At 38.1% G+C, this 20,464-nt stretch overlaps 1 protein-coding gene across 1 annotated transcript in view; it reads right to left on the reverse strand.

Annotated features, from left to right (window-relative positions):
- LOC132559667 (uncharacterized) overlaps positions 1–20,242 on the reverse strand; it is a 58,485-nt gene extending 38,243 nt beyond the window's left edge. The window contains exons 1-2 of the mRNA XM_060224287.1: positions 18,962–20,242; positions 15,014–15,187 (exon numbers count right to left, since the gene is read on the reverse strand). Coding sequence (XP_060080270.1) covers positions 15,014–15,187; positions 18,962–20,099 — 1,312 coding nt within the window. The 5' untranslated portion in view covers positions 20,100–20,242. The remainder of the gene's footprint in view (positions 1–15,013; positions 15,188–18,961) is intronic.
- Positions 20,243–20,464: the final 222 nt, after the last annotated feature.

A 20,464-nucleotide genomic window follows, 5' to 3' on the forward strand; every position in this document is an offset into this window, starting at 1 on the left:
GCAGTACAATGACAATGGTTTCTACTCAACAGATTCACACAGCCTACAGCAAAATACTGTCGAATGCTGGCATCCTAGTCATTCTTTATAGACACGCTATTCACATCGTTTGCATATCTGAGTGTGTGAAAATCAGTGTATAAAGGGGAAAGGGATTAATTATCGATTGGTCCTTCTATATTGTCTACTAGTTACAGTGGAAGGCTGATACAAGTCATCCCCTGTGATTAGTTCAAACAAAAGCTGAATATTGGAAGGAAGGAAGGGGTTGCTGCTGAAGGGGACAGTAAAAGGGAAGCTAGGGAGATTAGACAAAGGAAAGGGGCTAAAGGATTGAAGGTGTCCTATCGGACCTCTGATCCAATAGATTTTTTATGTCCGCTTAAATAGTATCCTTAGTATCAGACATAACAAGTAGGAACTCTTTATCTCTTTTAAGACCTCACAGCTTTCTTACAATATAGACTATGATAATTTTGAAACTTTACAGTTATCTAAAATCAGTCCAATTTAAATAAAATCTAAGATACTTTAAAACTATCATGCAGATTTTCTCACCAAGGTTGAAATAAATAAAGCTGTACTTTATCATTTACTTTCAGTCAAGGCTGAAATAATTTAGTACTTAAGGTGTTGTGAAAAATAATCCATAACTTTTTTGTCAATTTGTATGGCATGGCCTCTCTCCTCATATCATAGATTAAATGCCCCTCCCTGACACGTCAGCTGACCAGAAGTGACTCAGAAGGTAAACTAACTTTAAACTAACTTTAGACTTCAGAGTGGTGTGAACTGTTTACAAGCAATGTCAATAAAGAATGACCAGCTCTGAACTATTGATTATCTGAGGTGATAGCCGAATTCCGACCTCAAAGGTACTGAGATAAAACAAACACATTAAAATCAATAAGAATTTGTGCACATAAGAACCCAGGTGTTAGCTGAAATAAACATAAAATGCCTTCATTCACTGAAAGTCCTAAAACTGTGTTAGCTCGAGTTATATAGCTTTTACCTCCTCACTAACACAGAGATACCTCAGAAGAATTTGTTCTGTGATCTAACATACTGTAGTACAGGACCATCAGAAGTTCACACTGTATTCCAGACAGATGATAAAACAATATCACTTTGTCAAATGTCTGTTCAAGAATTTTTTAGGAAATGCTATTGACAAAGATAGAATGATTTTAATGTTCAGAAATAATGCATCCTGTATTACTTAAGGCAAAAAATACTGGAATCCATGGCGATAGGATTCAATGATGTCTACGGTATAATGCATGTATATATTGATCATCATTGACCTGCGGCAGACAGACCAGTCTGCCTCATAAAATGTGCATGTGACAGTGCCTCACAAGCATGTCAGCATCACTACAGTACTGTTCTATCGTCACAGACCCAGCACACACGGTCATTTGGATCTAGTGTTGTGTAAAATCAAGAAAAACACTTAATTTCACATTTCTTTATCCATCAAGTTATTTCTTCCCCACTGACAACGATCACACTCCAGATCAGGGCTGTAGAAATCAATAGCCCTATTGTGTAAGTAGCAATGTGCTGAACCACACATCGTTTGTTCACCAAACAGCTGATATTCAGTATGTGTAGTAAAGACGATAAAAAAATACAAAAAAACAAAGAACAGAGAATTCAGTCTTTCTCTGTTAACTCTGTGATTTTCATGACAAAAGGTGCCAATTTCTCATTTATTTTCGACACTGGTTTTATATTTCTGTGCATGATTTCAATAAAATATTGATTAAGTTATTATCACATTACAATAGATTTGAATTTTTCAGTTAACTGTTTTTTAACCCTTTACTCTCTGAGAACCTAGATTTACACACAACAGTCTCAATTATATCAACACAGCAGACTGGGGATGCTAAAAAATATCAAGTTTTCCAATAATAAAAAATCATTCTGTAATTAGCCTCGCTACCAGTGAAAGGGCTTGTGTAGCCTTATATAGTCTGTTTCCCAATTTTTAATGAATCAATCCGATTCAACGAATGATTTTAAATGATGTTATATGAAAGCCTCCACTAAGGATAATATGAACAGCCGGTATTACTAGAGGACGGTGCTACTTGTACGATATTAATACTGAAATCCTTCTAAACAACATGTCCTCCTATATTTTTAACACGCCTTTGCCTTGACTTTAATTGGAATAACTGTGTTAGCACTTCAGCACCCAAGTTAATTGCTCCTATGAATTATTTACCAGGATAACATTAATTGGCATTACGTGTTTCAGAACCAGAAAATAACTACAAAAAAGGTATGAAATTTTAGTCCTCCAGGCTGTCCGATGTTTTAACAGCTATAACCAGAGTGTACTCTAAGTCTCGAAGAATAACTCCTGATACTTGTACTGATTGAATTGTAAAAACTAAATTAATTTTTATGTTGGAGAAACTTCTCTGTATGGTTTGTCAGAACTCTTCATTTGAGTTTTTTTCTTTATGACGGAGACAATTCCAGTTAAAAGACATAAAAATCAAATAACTAACAATCACTTCATTCTATAACATGTTATAAAAGGACATAAAATAATCAATTCTATTTCCTTGGGTATATTTACAAATAAGATATCTTATTTTCTTATTTATTATCTTAAAATAAAAATCTCTTTGAAAAACCACATTTTAATGAAAGCATTTCCATCAATTTATCAATTTTTGGTACATAACATCCTAGGTATAATAAAGGTGATACTGTTGCACCATCACAACATTATTACAGAACTAAGCCTGAACAAGATCTGGATTTCCCTTGTATCCCTGCCCCACCTAACAAATCTCAAATCTATTTACTAATATGATATAGGATCTACCAACCTCTTGTATAATATATTTATTTTTAAATGCTGATGATTTGTGAACAGATATCCCCTCAAGTTGACCTCTGGCCATTCTCTATTTACCAGTTCATGGTCTGTTCCACATAAACATAACTGTTATTAACACTACCCTTTCAGAGGAGAACTATGTATACATTGTTTTTATTTAACACTGATTTAATCAAAACAATAGCATACTTGTCCTAACAAGTTCAGGGGTCAATAATCTCTGACCAGGGACAAACATACACCTTTACCAGGCCTATTGTCTAGGTGTAAACACACCCAATAACCCCGAAGAGAGGCTTCATGAGTATTACATAAATATTATGGTTGACTTTGAAATATACTACAGGCTAATCCACTGACCAAACCTTAGATGATTTTAGTCAAAGTCAGCACTGATTCTAATGCATATGTCATTCATTAAACATCCCTAGCTTACTTTCCCATTTTCTATTTATTTCTGACTGACTTTTGACTTTGCAAGGTATTTTGGAATTAAATGTGAAATAGAATCCTGCTTGTTTATATATACATGTAGATATTGTCTAGTGATGTTGTACTTAAAATGTCATAAGGTTTAATTTTTGTGCAAACCGTATTTTACCAAAATTCTAATGATGAGTGTGAACACATGTACTCCTATTTCTGGTATCAGTCTACCTGTAGGTAGGTACAAAAGCACTTCTCATCAAAAGTTAAGATTTTGGGGACCAAAAGAATTGTTACCTTGAGAAGGTCACAGTAACCCATCATCAACCCAAGATACAAAATAGTCTAAAGTACATCGGGTACAAATAGTTTTCTAATTTATCAACAATATTATTTCAAATTACATGCATCTAGATATTTCTGTAACTCCCAAATGTTAAAATAACACATTGACAGGCACTCTATAACGACAACCCCCCACCCACCCCCCACACACAGAAAACAATCATATAACTTTACTGCAGTGAAACTTATCATATCAAAGGTCAACATAGCACGGAGATTACTGTACCACAAACAGCCGCTGCAGTGCCAGGGATAACATTCCTTCAATGATTTTTATTTTTGTAAATTGTATTTTGAAGAAAATTAACATTCCATCCTGTTATTCAGGCAGTTTGATAGACCAAGTAAATATTACAACCATGATTTCAAATCAAAATATTTGTAGATTTTCCTTTGCATTGAGTTATTGATGCTGCAGTTACTAACTGTAGGTAAAACTATACTAACTTAAAAAAAAAAAAAAACATGTGCAAGTCTAGGTGAAGTGTGTCAAAATGAAGACAATGGTAGAAAATGTGTGAAGATGACTCACATCTCACATGGTGTATGTAAGTGCTTGGAGATTCCAGAATGACAAAGCAGAGAAAGGCCCACATACAGTGAGTAATGTTCTCCCAAACATGCCACCACAAATCTCAGTATCACTTTCTGCCTTACCCCAAATAAAGCCTGCAACATGCCTTCAAGTTTCCAACATCAATCTCATTCTCAATCACTGAATAGATGACACTATATATAAACTTCAATGGAATTCTGAATATCAATCAGCTTCAAACAGCACTATCTACAATAATCTAACAAAGTGATCAAAAGCAATGGTATGCATCACTATGACACTGTTGTATAACAGTGTAAGAATTATTTCTATAGCATATGATAGAAGCAAATCTGAATAGTTCACAGGTTAGAACAGAACCAGTCCTAGGACCAATTCAGTTGGTTCATAGGCAATGATAGAAACAGTTCTGCAGAGTTCACATGCAAATTGCCAATGATAGAACCAACCTGGATAGTACACAGGCAATGATAGCACCAATCTGGATAGTTCACAGGCAATGATAGCACCAATCTGTATACCCTAGTTCACAGGCAATGATAGCACCAATCTGTATAGTTCACAGGCAATGATAGCACCAACCTGGATAGTTCACAGGCAATGATAGCACCAATCTGTATAGTTCACAGGCAATGATAGCACCAATCTGGATAGTTCACAGGCAATGATAGAACCAATCTGGATAGTTCACAGGCAATGATAGCACCAATCTGGATAGTTCACAGGCAATGATAGAACCAATCTGGATAGTTCACAGGCAATGATAGCACCAATCTGGATAGTTCACAGGCAATGATAGCACCAATCTGGATAGTTCACAGGCAATGATAGCACCAATCTGGATAGTTCACAGGCCATGATAGAACCAATCTGGATAGTTCACAGGCAATGATAGAACCAATCTGGATAGTTCACAGGCAATGATAGCACCAATCTGGATACAGGCAATGATAGCACCAATCTGGATAGTTCACAGGCAATGACAGAACCAATCTGGATAGTTCACAGACAATGATAGAACCAATCTGGATAGTTCACAGGCAATGATAGAACCAATCTGGATAGTTCACAGGCCATGATAGCACCAATCTGGATAGTTCACAGGCAATGATAGCACCAATCTGTATAGTTCACAGGCCATGATAGCACCAATCTGGATAGTTCACAGGCAATGATAGCACCAATCTGGATAGTTCACAGGCAATGATAGAACCAATCTGGATAGTTCACAGGCAATGATAGAACCAATCTGGATAGTTCACAGGCAATGATAGAACCAATCTGGATAGTTCACAGGCAATGATAGAACCAATCTGGATAGTTCACAGGCAATGATAGAACCAATCTGGATAGTTCACAGGCAATGATAGAACCAATCTGGATAGTTCACAGGCAATGATAGAACCAATCTGGATAGTTCACAGGCAATGATAGCACCAATCTGGATAGTTCACAGGCAATGATAGCACCAATCTGGATAGTTCACAGGCAATGATAGAACCAATCTGGATAGTTCACAGGCAATGATAGCACCAATCTGGATAGTTCACAGGCAATGATAGCACCAATCTGGATAGTTCACAGGCAATGATAGAACCAATCTGAATAGTTCACAGGCAAAGATAGAACCAATCTGGATAGTTCACAGGCAATGACAGAACGAATCTGGATAGTTCACAGGCAATGATAGCACCAATCTGGATAGTTCACAGGCAATGATAGAACCAATCTGGATAGTTCACAGGCAATGATAGCACCAATCTGGATAGTTCACAGGCAATGATAGAACCAATCTGGATAGTTCACAGGCAATGATAGCACCAATCTGGATAGTTCACAGGCAATGATAGCACCAATCTGGATAGTTCACAGGCAATGATAGAACCACAGGCAATGATCTGGATAGTTCACAGGCAATGATAGCACCAATCTGGATAGTTCACAGGCAATGATAGCACCAATCTGGATAGTTCACAGGCAATGATAGCACCAATCTGGATAGTTCACAGGCAATGATAGAACCAATCTGGATAGTTCACAGGCAATGATAGCACCAATCTGGATAGTTCACAGGCAATGATAGAACCAATCTGGATAGTTCACAGGCAATGATAGAACCAATCTGGATAGTTCACAGGCCATGATAGAACCAATCTGGATAGTTCACAGGCAATGATAGCACCAATCTGGATAGAACCAATCTGGATAGTTCACAGGCAATGATAGCACCAATCTGGATAGTTCACAGGCAATGATAGAACCAATCTGGATAGTTCACAGGCAATGATAGCACCAATCTGGATAGTTCACAGACAATGATAGAACCAATCTGGATAAAAAAATACTTTGTCATGATAAACTTAGAACATGATAGACTGAGTCATAGTTCACAGGGAATGAATCAAATTGAAGTAGATATCAAAATAGAAAGAGATTGGATAAAACCCTTACAACTGATTGATTTTCTTTCTAGAGATAAAAAAAATACTTTGTCATACTTCAAACTTAGAACACGATAGACTGAGTCATATTCATCAGAGGAAAATCAAATTGAAGTAGATATCAAAATAGAAAGAGATTGGATAAAACCCTTACAACTGAGCATAAAGTACATAAATACAAAGAATGTAAATGCTTTACGATATTTGTGAGGTTATTATGTAGAGAATATCCAACAAAACATTACAAACAGGCACCAATTAATGAGTGGATGTTTCATCTATGTTAAAATACAAATTGCATCTTTTTAGGTTTCAGACCTACAACTGTGATTTGCCAGAATACTAAGATATAGAGAGCACTGACTGCACTAGGATATGTGTGGGTGTTAGTTTATATAGATAAACAAACTTGTTGATGTGTTACTGGTATAAACACCAGTGGAAGGAGGGTATATAGTACATTACTTAGGTGATAAAATCACTCAACCTATGGGAGGAAGCTTACCCAGTAACTACATCACCCAACCTGTGACAGCTTACTCAGTAACTACATCACCCAACCAGTGACAGCTTACTCAGTAACTACATCACCCAAACAGTGACAGCTTACCCAGTAACTACATCACCCAACCTGTGACAGCTTACTCAGTAACTACATCACCCAACCTGTGACAGCTTACTCAGTAACTACATCACCCAACCTGTGACAGCTTACTCAGTAACTACATCACCCAACCTGTGACAGCTTACCCAGTAACTACATCACCCAACCTGTGACAGCTTACTCAGTAACTACATCACCCAACCAGTGACAGCTTACCCAGTAACTACATCACCCAACCTGTGACAGCTTACTCAGTAACTACATCACCCAACCTGTGACAGCTTACTCAGTAACTACATCACCCAACCAGTGACAGCTTACTCAGTAACTACATCACCCAACCAGTGACAGCTTACTCAGTAACTACATCACCAAACCTGTGGGAGGAAGCTTACTCAGTAACTACATCACCCAACCAGTGACAGCTTACTCAGTAACTACATCACCAAACCTGTGGGAGGAAGCTTACTCTGTAACTACATCACCCAACCAGTGACAGCTTACTCAGTAACTACATCACCAAACCTGTGGGAGGAAGCTTACTCAGTAACTACATCACCAAACCTGTGGGAGGAAGCTTACTCTGTAACTACATCACCCAACCAGTGACAGCTTACTCAGTAACTACATCACCAAACCTGTGGGAGGAAGCTTACTCAGTAACTACATCACCCAACCAGTGACAGCTTACTCAGTAACTACATCACCCAACCTGTGACAGCTTACTCAGTAACTACATCACCAAACCTGTGGGAGGAAGCTTACTCTGTAACTACATCACCAAACCTGTGGGAGGAAGCTTACTCTGTAACTACATCACCCAACCAGTGACAGCTTACTCTGTAACTACATCACCAAACCTGTGGGAGGAAGCTTACTCTGTAACTACATCACCCAACCAGTGACAGCTTACTCTGTAACTACATCACCAAACCTGTGGGAGGAAGCTTACTCTGTAACTACATCACCCAACCAGTGACAGCTTACTCAGTAACTACATCACCAAACCTGTGACAGCTTACTCAGTAACTACATCACCCAACCTGTGGGAGGAAGCTTACTCTGTAACTACATCACCCAACCAGTGACAGCTTACCCAGTAACTACATCACCCAACCAGTGACAGCTTACTCTGTAACTACATCACCCAACCAGTGACAGCTTACTCAGTAACTACATCACCAAACCTGTGGGAGGAAGCTTACTCTGTAACTACATCACCAAACCTGTGGGAGGAAGCTTACTCTGTAACTACATCACCCAACCAGTGACAGCTTACTCTGTAACTATATCACCCAACCTGTGGGAGGAAGCTTACTCTGTAACTACATCACCCAACCAGTGACAGCTTACTCTGTAACTATATCACCAAACCTGTGGGAGGAAGCTTACTCTGTAACTATATCACCAAACCTGTGGGAGGAAGCTTACTCTGTAACTACATCACCCAACCAGTGACAGCTTACTCTGTAACTACATCACCAAACCTGTGGGAGGAAGCTTACTCTGTAACTACATCACCCAACCAGTGACAGCTTACTCAGTAACTACATCACCCAACCTGTGGGAGGAAGCTTACTCTGTAACTACATCACCCAACCAGTGACAGCTTACTCAGTAACTACATCACCCAACCTGTGACAGCTTACTCAGTAACTACATCACCCAACCAGTGACAGCTTACTCAGTAACTACATCACCAAACCTGTGGGAGGAAGCTTACTCAGTAACTACATCACCAAACCTGTGGGAGGAAGCTTACTCTGTAACTACATCACCAAACCTGTGACAGCTTACTCAGTAACTACATCACCCAACCAGTGACAGCTTACTCAGTAACTACATCACCAAACCTGTGGGAGGAAGCTTACTCTGTAACTACATCACCAAACCTGTGGGAGGAAGCTTACTCTGTAACTACATCACCAAACCTGTGGGAGGAAGCTTACTCTGTAACTACATCACCCAACCAGTGACAGCTTACTCAGTAACTACATCACCAAACCTGTGGGAGGAAGCTTACTCTGTAACTACATCACCAAACCTGTGGGAGGAAGCTTACTCTGTAACTACATCACCCAACCAGTGACAGCTTACTCAGTAACTACATCACCAAACCTGTGGGAGGAAGCTTACTCTGTAACTACATCACCCAACCAGTGACAGCTTACCCAGTAACTACATCACCCAACCAGTGACAGCTTACTCTGTAACTACATCACCCAACCAGTGACAGCTTACTCAGTAACTACATCACCAAACCTGTGGGAGGAAGCTTACTCTGTAACTACATCACCAAACCTGTGGGAGGAAGCTTACTCTGTAACTACATCACCCAACCAGTGACAGCTTACTCTGTAACTATATCACCCAACCTGTGGGAGGAAGCTTACTCTGTAACTACATCACCCAACCAGTGACAGCTTACTCTGTAACTATATCACCCAACCTGTGGGAGGAAGCTTACTCTGTAACTACATCACCCAACCAGTGACAGCTTACTCAGTAACTACATCACCCAACCTGTGGGAGGAAGCTTACTCTGTAACTACATCACCCAACCAGTGACAGCTTACTCTGTAACTATATCACCCAACCTGTGGGAGGAAGCTTACTCTGTAACTACATCACCCAACCAGTGACAGCTTACTCAGTAACTACATCACCCAACCTGTGGGAGGAAGCTTACTCTGTAACTACATCACCCAACCAGTGACAGCTTACTCAGTAACTACATCACCCAACCTGTGACAGCTTACTCAGTAACTACATCACCCAACCAGTGACAGCTTACTCAGTAACTACATCACCAAACCTGTGGGAGGAAGCTTACTCAGTAACTACATCACCAAACCTGTGGGAGGAAGCTTACTCTGTAACTACATCACCAAACCTGTGACAGCTTACTCAGTAACTACATCACCCAACCAGTGACAGCTTACTCAGTAACTACATCACCAAACCTGTGGGAGGAAGCTTACTCTGTAACTACATCACCAAACCTGTGACAGCTTACTCAGTAACTACATCACCAAACCTGTGGGAGGAAGCTTACTCTGTAATTGCATTTAATTTATCTAAATATTGGTGGTCTGTGTACGTCTATAAACAATAAATACTAAAGGGAGGAGTTTTCATCAGTAACTTTCTAGTTAATCCTTACATAACTAGTGTGTGTCTGGCATAAAATGGAATCCTGAAAACATATCTGAGCCTGTTATGAAAAGAAAATATTTCATTCGAGACCAACTTCACTCAACAATCTGTAAATGAGATATGGTCTTATTGTTTCATGAAGCACTAGATGGCCAGAACTGATGACAATGAAAAACAGATGAACAAATGAAACATTTCAGAAAGCTAGAAAACCAGGGATGTTCAAAACAAATGCTACAGAAAGCAAGGAAAGCTGGAGTGCCAAAGTGAAAAGGAAAGACCTTCAAACAAAAACTCTCAAAAATCCAGAAACACTGGGATGTCTAAATGAAATCTTTACAAAGATAGAACATTTGGACATCTGTATGAATTGTTTCAAATAGCTATAAAAATAAAACAAGATAACAAAGCATTACATTAACCCCTGTGCTCTGCTTTTTTAATAGGAAGACACACAATCCTAAATATATACCAATATTACAACAAGTTTAATTTCTATTTGTTATCTTTAATTTTTCAATACAATGTATTGAAACTGAGACCTTCTACTAGAGTACTAGCTTGGTGCCTGTACAAAGTGTTGAGTACTTGGTAATTACCTTGAACAGTTTAAGAGAACTGGTTTGAAAAAAACTGAACTTTGTGATTTAGTCTATCTGTTTCCATGGTAAAAGAAAAAATATTCAAATGGAGAACTTCTCCATAGCAAAAGATTCTACAAGCTTAATAAGTGTAAAAGTTTTGAGCAATTAACTTGAACGGTTTTGGAGCACTGGTCCAGAAAAAGTGAAATTTGTGATTATTTGTTTCCATGGTAACAGAAAAAATTTAACTACGACACTAACCTAATGTATATACAGAAAGTTTTGTGGAGTTGAGTTGAATGATTTCGAAGTTGTAGCCTGGAAAGGAAAGTTAACACTAATTTTGTGCTTTTTAAATATGTTTCCATGGTAACAGAAAAAATATAAAAGATGAATGTTGTCAATAGCAAAAGGTACAACTAGGGCATTAACCTAATATATACAGAAAGTTTTTTGGAGTTGAGTGGAATGGTTTTCATGTTATAGCCCAGAAAAGCCCTCGGATGGACTGATGGACACACAGAGCCCAAATTAGTATCTCCCTGCAGACATATTTCCTTGGGGAGAATTAGGGATGTCCTAATGAAATGCTTCGGAGAGTTCAAGTTCTCAGGTCATTAAAATGCAACTGTCCAGAGAGTAGAAACCAGAGAAATCTCTATAAAACCACACAAGACACCATATCTAATAACATTCTTAGACTTCAAACTTTTGAGAACCGTGGTTACCCTCAAAGACATCAGAGAACTGAGTTACACCTCTAAGAAACCCTCCAGGACACTAGAGATCTGAGGTACACTTTAGAAACCCTTCAGGACACTAGAGACAGAGATACATCTCTTAGAATCCCTTCAGGACACTAGAGAACTGAGGTTCACCCCTTAGAATGCCGAGGAAAAAGGAAGACTGAGGTACACTCCATGAGAAACTCTCTTGACAAAAGAGAACTAAGGTATGCCCTAAAAAACCTCCCAGGACACTAGAGAACTGAGGTACACTTTAGAAACCCTTCAGGACACTAGAGAGCTGAGGTATGCCCTAAGAAACCTCCCTGGACACTAGAGAACTGAGGTATGCCCTTCAAAACCTCCCAGGACACTAGAGAACTGAGGTATGCCATTAAAAACCTTCCAGGACACTAGAGAACTGATGTATGCCCTAAGAAACCTCCCTGGACACTAGAGAACTGAGGTATGCCCTAAGAAACCTCCCTGGACACTTGAGAACTGAGGTATGCCCTAAGAAACCTCCCAGGACACTCAAGATTAGAAATGTGAAAATATGAATAAGCTTTCGCCAATATTACATCACTGATACAGAGATTGATGTGTTTCTGCCATTGTCATAATGACCTGACATGATATACATTAATGCAAGTATAGAGATGGCTGTCACATGGTAAGGGACAATATATTTATATGTCAACAATTCAGCCAAACGCATGGCAAGCCTGGAGGCTTATAAAGACAGATTGCACATGAAATGGTTTATTAACTGACTGCAGTGAACAAATTTGACTTCACTGGAATGTACAAATTATTCCTTGGAGCATTAATACAAATGCTGTAACTGTGATCAAATCTTGCCACTTAAATCAATGACATGAAGTGCATTTATTTAGAGGTAATTAGAAGCCTTTCTCCACTTGATGCAGTATAAATCTTCTGATATGCCAATACTATTGCAATACTTGCCCCGGGAGCCCATTATCAGTGGCAGATTGAGTGTTACTGTACCAAAGAAGGGATCTTACAATAAAAAAAATCCAGTTACCATAAAAACAGTGCTCAGATACAAAATTACAACAAGGTTTTTAACATATTCTCTGTCAAATAATGCATTCTTCAGCTACAGAAATTTACTAGTTACATTTGTATAGTAAAATGTCTGTAAGTCAAGGTGTTCCAACAGGAAGGTTAATTTGCACCCATAGACTCATATATCTCTCATCTTTAAATGTAATTTCTAGTTTTTTTTTCTCTTTTTATAAATAGTATGTTTTTCCTTTTTCAAATTAAAACTTGTAAACGTAATACGACTGAACAGCTCAGCTTCTCCAAGTCAGGTAACCAGAACATCGTTTTTCTTATCTAGAATAGGTTTTTCTAAAACAATGAAATAAGAGATAAATCAATATCACATTATAAGTTTTAAAAGACTGACCTAAGCTAATCAATATGAAAATCAAACATCAGTTTGTATTATAATTCCCGGTTAAAATCAATTAATTTGAAAATTTCGGTTCAGACTTGAAACGCTGACAACGCAAAGAAACGAAATAACTCTCCTTTCAATGATATAATCATGTATTATTGAGGGTTGTACCAGACCCCACACTGATACGAGTTTTATATTTACAAAACATTAAACTGCACAATAAAAATCCCTTCAAACAAATTCCAATGGTGCCATCAAGAGATAGGATTTGAAGTGAAAGTAGCCAACAAAGGACAACTTATTACAGGCTATATAATGAAAGTTCAATTGTTTTTGCTGTTTTCAATTATTAATCCATCAATGATAAAATTGTTAAGTGGACAGAATGAAAGAAGTGTTATACTGTGAGCACCTCACCGTGACAGTAGATCTGACAGACTCGTCACGGTTGATTAACTAATCCACCACAGTGAGACAGTCATAAAAATGCCGTATTTATGGTGGATGTTATCCTCTTTGAAGGAAAGTGCAGTGTACCAATATCATTTATTATTAATATTTGTCAGACATATCATAAATCTTTGTATACATATTAATGCTTTGAAGGAACAGAAAGACACAAGAAAAACCAGTCAAATTTAATCTAATTGTCAGATGCAGGTACAGCACAATTTGACAAAGAAAACTCTTAATTCTACATCTCAAATATAATCTGATTACAACTTGGAACTTAAAACTTACTGGAACTTGTCACTCAAAATTAAGAAATTGATTATGCTATATGATATACCTTATCCAAATTTGAGAGATTAATGGTAGTAAAATTTCAGACACATAATTAATACATTAACACCGACCAACTTCAACAACCAAGACTAGAATCTAATTTCACAATCACAAGCAACATGCTAGATTGCATGACATAAGCCATTTATTGCTATTTCAAGATCAGATGTGGGTCAATGATAGCCCATACTGTAAACTACACTCAGGAAAAACTTCATTTATTTTGTTCTATGTTTAATGAATTTTCTCTATGATGACCCAGATAGACATATCTAGGTGAATCTTCTCTATGGATCAATAGACAAAACACCCATGTTATAAGTCGAAGGTTTTAGGATACATCTGAGGTTATGACAGATAGAAGAAAATCAGTTGTCTTGTTATGTTCTCAGCAGCAAACTGGTTAATACAATGCCAGGGTCAGTCTGAGATATCACAAAGAGATGCACAGAAAACACCTGATTCTAATAACTCTCTCCAGATACATGTCTATACCAGTCAGTGATCTAAAATTTTACAAATTAGAATTTGGCTGATTGTTGAGGATAATAATATTTCATGTATCAACAGCCATGACTAACAATACTGTGTGACATATCAACAGTCATACAGCCAATCAGACTGGAACTTTTATCTTTATACACCAATAGGTCTCGCACTGAGTGACAGTATCAGCCCCCTCATCCCTTACATCCACATCTGTGCTGCTCTGACAACACAGAGTATGTCCTATTGGATATTATATGCCTATAAATCAATTGTCTTGTTTCTTGCAGTACAGATGTTCATATGTTAGTAAAATAAGATTTCAATCTCAATCACCTTACTCACTAGCTCGATACAGATTGCTAGAAGACAATTCTATCATGGCGAGCCCCTTGTCTTCAGTGATAATCTATGAAACTTCAAAACCTTTCATTTCCTAGTTCAATACAGCCCAAAATATTAATCAAGATTGACCTCAAATACTTAACAATTTTTTATTATAAAATCCACAGTGATTCGTTCAATCTTTCAATGAATGGTTTGCATCATTAGAGGATGGACTCTGAAGTTAAATATCACTGAGTCACTTTGGTGAAGCGTCCTACTTACCTGGTAATATAGCGATGCCAGATTTAAGAAGGTCATAGTTGACGTCTAGAATGGTCTGGGGCACATCCAGTGTGCGATGATGACAGAATCCCGGGCTACGTGGACTAGTTGATTCATTACTTGTACCACTGCCCCGCTGCCCAGATCCTGGGGGAACCGCATGTGGTGATCCACCTACAGCAAATAAGTAATTTAGATAGCATAAACGTACAATACAACAAAGCCTTACTTTTTTTAAACTCAAAATGTTTTTTTACGAAAAGAATAAAAGCTATGGGTATAAAACAAGAAAATGTTGAAGAATTTGCATGTCATAAAACCCCAATTCTTAACATAATATAGCATTTCAGTGTCTAATGGATGGAGTTATGATTGTATAGGTCAAACATATTATGTATCATGACCTTTACATCATACACAAAAGGTTTATTGACCTTTAAAGGTCAGGCTTCACATTTCTATGTTTGTTACTTATTTTTGGCCTGAAAATGAAAAGAATATGAAATCTAAGTAGAAAACATTCCAAATTTTGTAATATTTCAAACCATCCAGAGCCTTGACACAATTCAACTCTTCAAACCTTAGGTTTATTCTGTATGGCCATGAATTTGATCTTATACTATCATGCTGGGCTGAGTATGATCATTTAACTCTGGATTAAATCTACATTAAGGGATATTTTCCTGTCAAAAAAAACTTCTACAACAGGTAAAAATATCTCAGGTGTACTTGTATCTTATAAAGGTAAGCTTGTGAAGTGACCCAAAACAAATAACTTTTTGTTACCACGTCTATCTCTTGAGGGATCTGTCACAATGTTCCATGGTTTTACATTAAATAAGTCTAACAAAACATGTCCTACTTTTTTTCTCTCCTTTGTGACTTATCTCTAATCAGACATTGACATCAGGTTCATATCTGTATAATTTCATAGATCACAAAGATGTATACAAAACTCCCAGTACAAAAACTGAGACTGCTTGGTGGCATAGCGTGTAGAATTAAGGTGATTCCTGTTAAAATGAATGTCTTTTGAGAAGGGAGAGGAAGGACTTAACTTGGCTCTCTGTGGGAGCTTGAACTTTTGCAAAGGCAGTATGACATGTTTCAATTTGCTCAAGTTGTGTCACAGATGCAGGAGCTTGCACATGTACAAATTAAGAGGAAATAGGATGCAAACAAGGTCACAGAACAAAAGGAATTAGAAGCACAAGGTCAGAGTCTAATGAAAGTAGGATGTACAAGGTCAGAGAACAAAGACAATTAGATGTACAAGGTCAAATTACAAAGGGAATTAGATGTACAAGGTCAAATTACAAAGGGAATTAGATGTACAAGGTCAAATTACAAAGGGAATTAGATGTACAAGGTCAGAGAACAAAGGCAATTAGCTGTACAAGGTCAAATTACAAAAGGAATTAGATGTACAAGGTCAGAGAACAAAGACAATTCGATGTACAAGGTCAGAGAACAAAGGGAATTAGATGCACAAGGTCAGAGTCTAATGAAAGTAGGATGTACAAGGTCAGAGAACAAAGACAATTAGATGTAAAAGGTCAAATTACAAAAGGAATTAGATGCACAAGGTCAGAGTCTAATGGAAGTAGGATGTACAAGGTCAGAGAACAAAGACAATTAGATGTAAAAGGTCAAATTACAAAGACAATTAGATGTACAAGGTCAGAATTTTAATGGAAGTAGGATGTACAAGGTCAAATTACACAGACAATTAGATGTACAAGGTCAAATTACACAGACAATTAGATGTACAAGGTCAGAGTCTAATGGAAGTAGGATGTACAAGGTCAGAAAACAAAGGGAATAAGATGTACAAGGTCAAATTACGAAGGGAATTAGAGGTAAAAAGTAGATGTATGAGATGAATGAGATGTAAGAGTACAGGATCCACATGTCACAGATGCAAGAAAACAAGATATGGAGTTTATTTCAGTCAATAAAAAACAACCTGTTACCTGTACAAATAGACATGCTGGTCAATTAGTAATAGAAATCACATGTTCTCCAAATGTCACACATCTTACTGTAGATTGTGTTTCTGGATGTACTGACACACATATACAAAATGATTCACACATAAGCAGGAATACCTAAGGAGAAGATCTGTCCCTTGCCTTTGTCTGTCCTTCACTTGTATCTGTCCAAAATATGTGTCTGTCCTTTATACGTGTCCCACATACCTGTGTCTGTCCTCTATCTGTGTCTCCCTTACCTGTATGTATCCCTTAATGTTTCTGTCCCTCACCAGTGTCTCCCATAACATTGTCTATCCCCTACCTTTGTCTCCCAAACCTGTGTCCCCCATAAATGTGTCTGTCCCTCACCAGTGTCTCCCATTAATGTGACTATCCCCTACCTTTGTCTCCCAAACCTCTGTGTCCCCCATAAATGTGTCTGTCCCCTACCTGTTTCTGTTCCTTACCAGTGTCTGTCTTTCACATACCTGTGTCTCTCATACCTGTTCTTTCACACATTGAGAATATATTGGTGTAAGCCAGGTAAAGTTATCAGGGATTTAAGTTCGATGCTAGGAGACATATAATGTTAGGATATATTCATTATGTGTCATTGAGACTGCTATTAAGGGCAGATTTTGATCTTAAAACCTTATTTCACTATTATGTAACTGATATTTAATTGATATTGATACCATAGGGTATACAGATTGAGATGCCATATGTACAATTGGTAAATACCATAAGCCTTGGGCTTCACCCTCTGGCTGGGAATCTCCTACTCAATATCAATCTCCTGTCACCAGTCTAGTGTTCAGGTTTTATTGTTCAAAAATTATTGACAAGTACTACAAAGGACAAATATTTTAATAAAAAAATTGAACTTGCCTCCTAACCCAGATAAAAGATTTATTGTTTTACAATAGCACAAGATATAAACCAACTAGCGATGTCTTTCCAACTTTTGAGTCAAGATGAAAAAAAATACTTTCAATTCATTTATCATGTTGTGACAAATTTTCAGTACTGTTTTGATAAATTTAAAAGAGCCAGAATTGATGGAAATGAAGATCTTAGATTTAATACCATCAATACTTTGGGCATTTACTTTACACATGCCCTATATCTGCATCTTCAATAGGAAAGTAATAAACCTATTCTTAGGGACCATACCAGCCAGCTGATGGTAGAAACATCATAAAAACATCTGTAGGAAGTGACAAGGCATGTTTTTTGATAACATATCAAAACACATCTTGACAGGGTTACTGTAGATAAGATAAGTCATGCACATCTGAAAACTTGTTAAACACATGTTTACATGGTCTATGTATATATGCCTTGTAATAACAGGCACATCAATTCACTCTCTGAATCTCTAAACTGCCTCCCAACTTCTATCCCCTTCTCCACCACCCACACACCTTCTCATCCCCTCCCTGCCACCCACACATCTTCCCACCCCCTCCGTGCCACCCACACATCCTTTAACACCCATTCTTGCCTGAATCATCATGTTTTAGTCTTGACTCCTTCTCAATCCAATCTAGGATGCAAATTTTGTTAATATTTAATAAGCATGCTAGAGATGCAGAATCATATCAGGTCTGCTTCTAACTCCCCCCCCCCCCCCCCCCCACACACACTATCTGTCCTGTTGAAGTGTGACATCTCTCTCCTACTTGTACCTATGAAGATGGGACTTGGACCAAACTTTGACTGTGTATCTACACCTCTAATATCTACAGAAGTACTACAGAGTTGACTAAATCCTACAAATACAATGTACTGTAGTGAAGGAAACAGTTTCTTTTAGGGTATGGTATCACAGTCTCCAAAAGCATAAGTACTATCTCCTTAGTCTCATTTATTTTAAGATGGGATATTTGAAGTCTTGAATATCCAATTCATATAGTTTTTAAGATTCTGGTCAAGCATGACTAAAGATTAGCTGACCACATGCATGAATACTTACAAGCATGCTTACCCAATTTAAGTGATGGTGGACGTATTCTAGCACTACCACACTTATCACTGGCTTGTGCACGAAGAACATCACAACTTTTACACCTTCCTCTATCTAACGATTTTAATTCCAAGGTACTCATTTCACATTCTGCGGATTTTAAATCCAATGTATCGATTCCACGATCCGAGAATTTTATTTCGGATGCCCCGATTTCACTGGCTGAAGTATGTATTGCACTAGTACTAAATGATTTATATTTCCCAGTTACGATTGGAACACAAAACATAGGACATTCCGACAAACTTTCCGTAAATCCCTTTAACCCTTCAGAGAATGAGGTGACACTATTGCCATCTTGGAGATCTGTTGTAATTGGTTCCATGGGGTGTTGGGGTGGTTCCATGTAAATATTGTCCTCCGATTCCAGACTTGTAGTCAGTGAGCTCCCTTGAGAAGAGTTATCTCTCCTTAGCGTGGATACACAATCACAGAAGGAATCATCTGTGCTTTGCTTGCCTTCACTATGACTGTCCAGGTGTGGGCCCCCAGACTCCTTACTGGCTGTATCATCGAGTCCAAGGGAGTCAGCCGATGTGGAAGACACTGACAAATCTGTAGAGGATGGATCTGGAGTATAATACTTGTCTAGTGAGTACAGGTCATCGTATTCATCACAACATGTGTCCAGCTTACTACTGTCATCGTCTTCATCGCAGGAATCTAAGTCTAGAGTGACCAGTCCAACAGAAGGACTGTGCAAAGTGACCACACCAGTTGGGCTGTCAATCAAAAATCTTGATTGATCAATCACAGGTGTGCAATCTTCACTTGCTATTGGGGTCACAGAGTCCTCATCCAGGTAACATTCTTGGTCTGGGGCTAAAGGACTGTGGGCCCCTGCTCTGGACAGCTCCCTATAATTACATACTTTCAATGGAGATTTTAGGCCCAGGGCACTTTCTGTCTCCTGGCTCCTTATATCACCTGTAAGATTAAGAGGGCTGGCCAATTCTGGCCCTTCATGGCATTGAGATGTTGTCCTGTTCATCAGACCAGAAGGACTGTCACCTGAATGCTGTGAACCTGAGTTTGTTCCTCTATCACCATGGAGATTAAGGTCTGAACTACCACTTCCCTCCATCATTGTATACTTTGTTTACCTGACATTGTGATGAGTGAAGTCTAAATAAACACCTATGATTAATGTCCTTGTGACTTCAGGCTGACCATTAGATAGCCATTTACTGGACATCTTTATGTAGTCAATTCACAATACTTCTATCAACAACAGGAAGTCCCTCATTGTTGCATTTCCAAACAAATTCTGTCTGGGTACCCCTACTGGTCGTAACTGTGTCATGCACAGCCAGGTAGCACCCTCACACCCTACATAAATCTAAGACTTGACCTGGCAATTAATCCAAGGAAAAACTCATCAGAGAATTAAGGTTTGTGTTAATCACTGGGTCCTGTATTAGACTCACAGTAATCCAATGTGAGTATATACAA

The sequence above is a fragment of the Ylistrum balloti genome, unplaced genomic scaffold (assembly GCF_031769215.1).
Source record: "Ylistrum balloti isolate Yb309-2 unplaced genomic scaffold, AGI_CSIRO_Ybal_v1 Utg369664, whole genome shotgun sequence".
Taxonomy (NCBI): domain Eukaryota; kingdom Metazoa; phylum Mollusca; class Bivalvia; order Pectinida; family Pectinidae; genus Ylistrum; species Ylistrum balloti.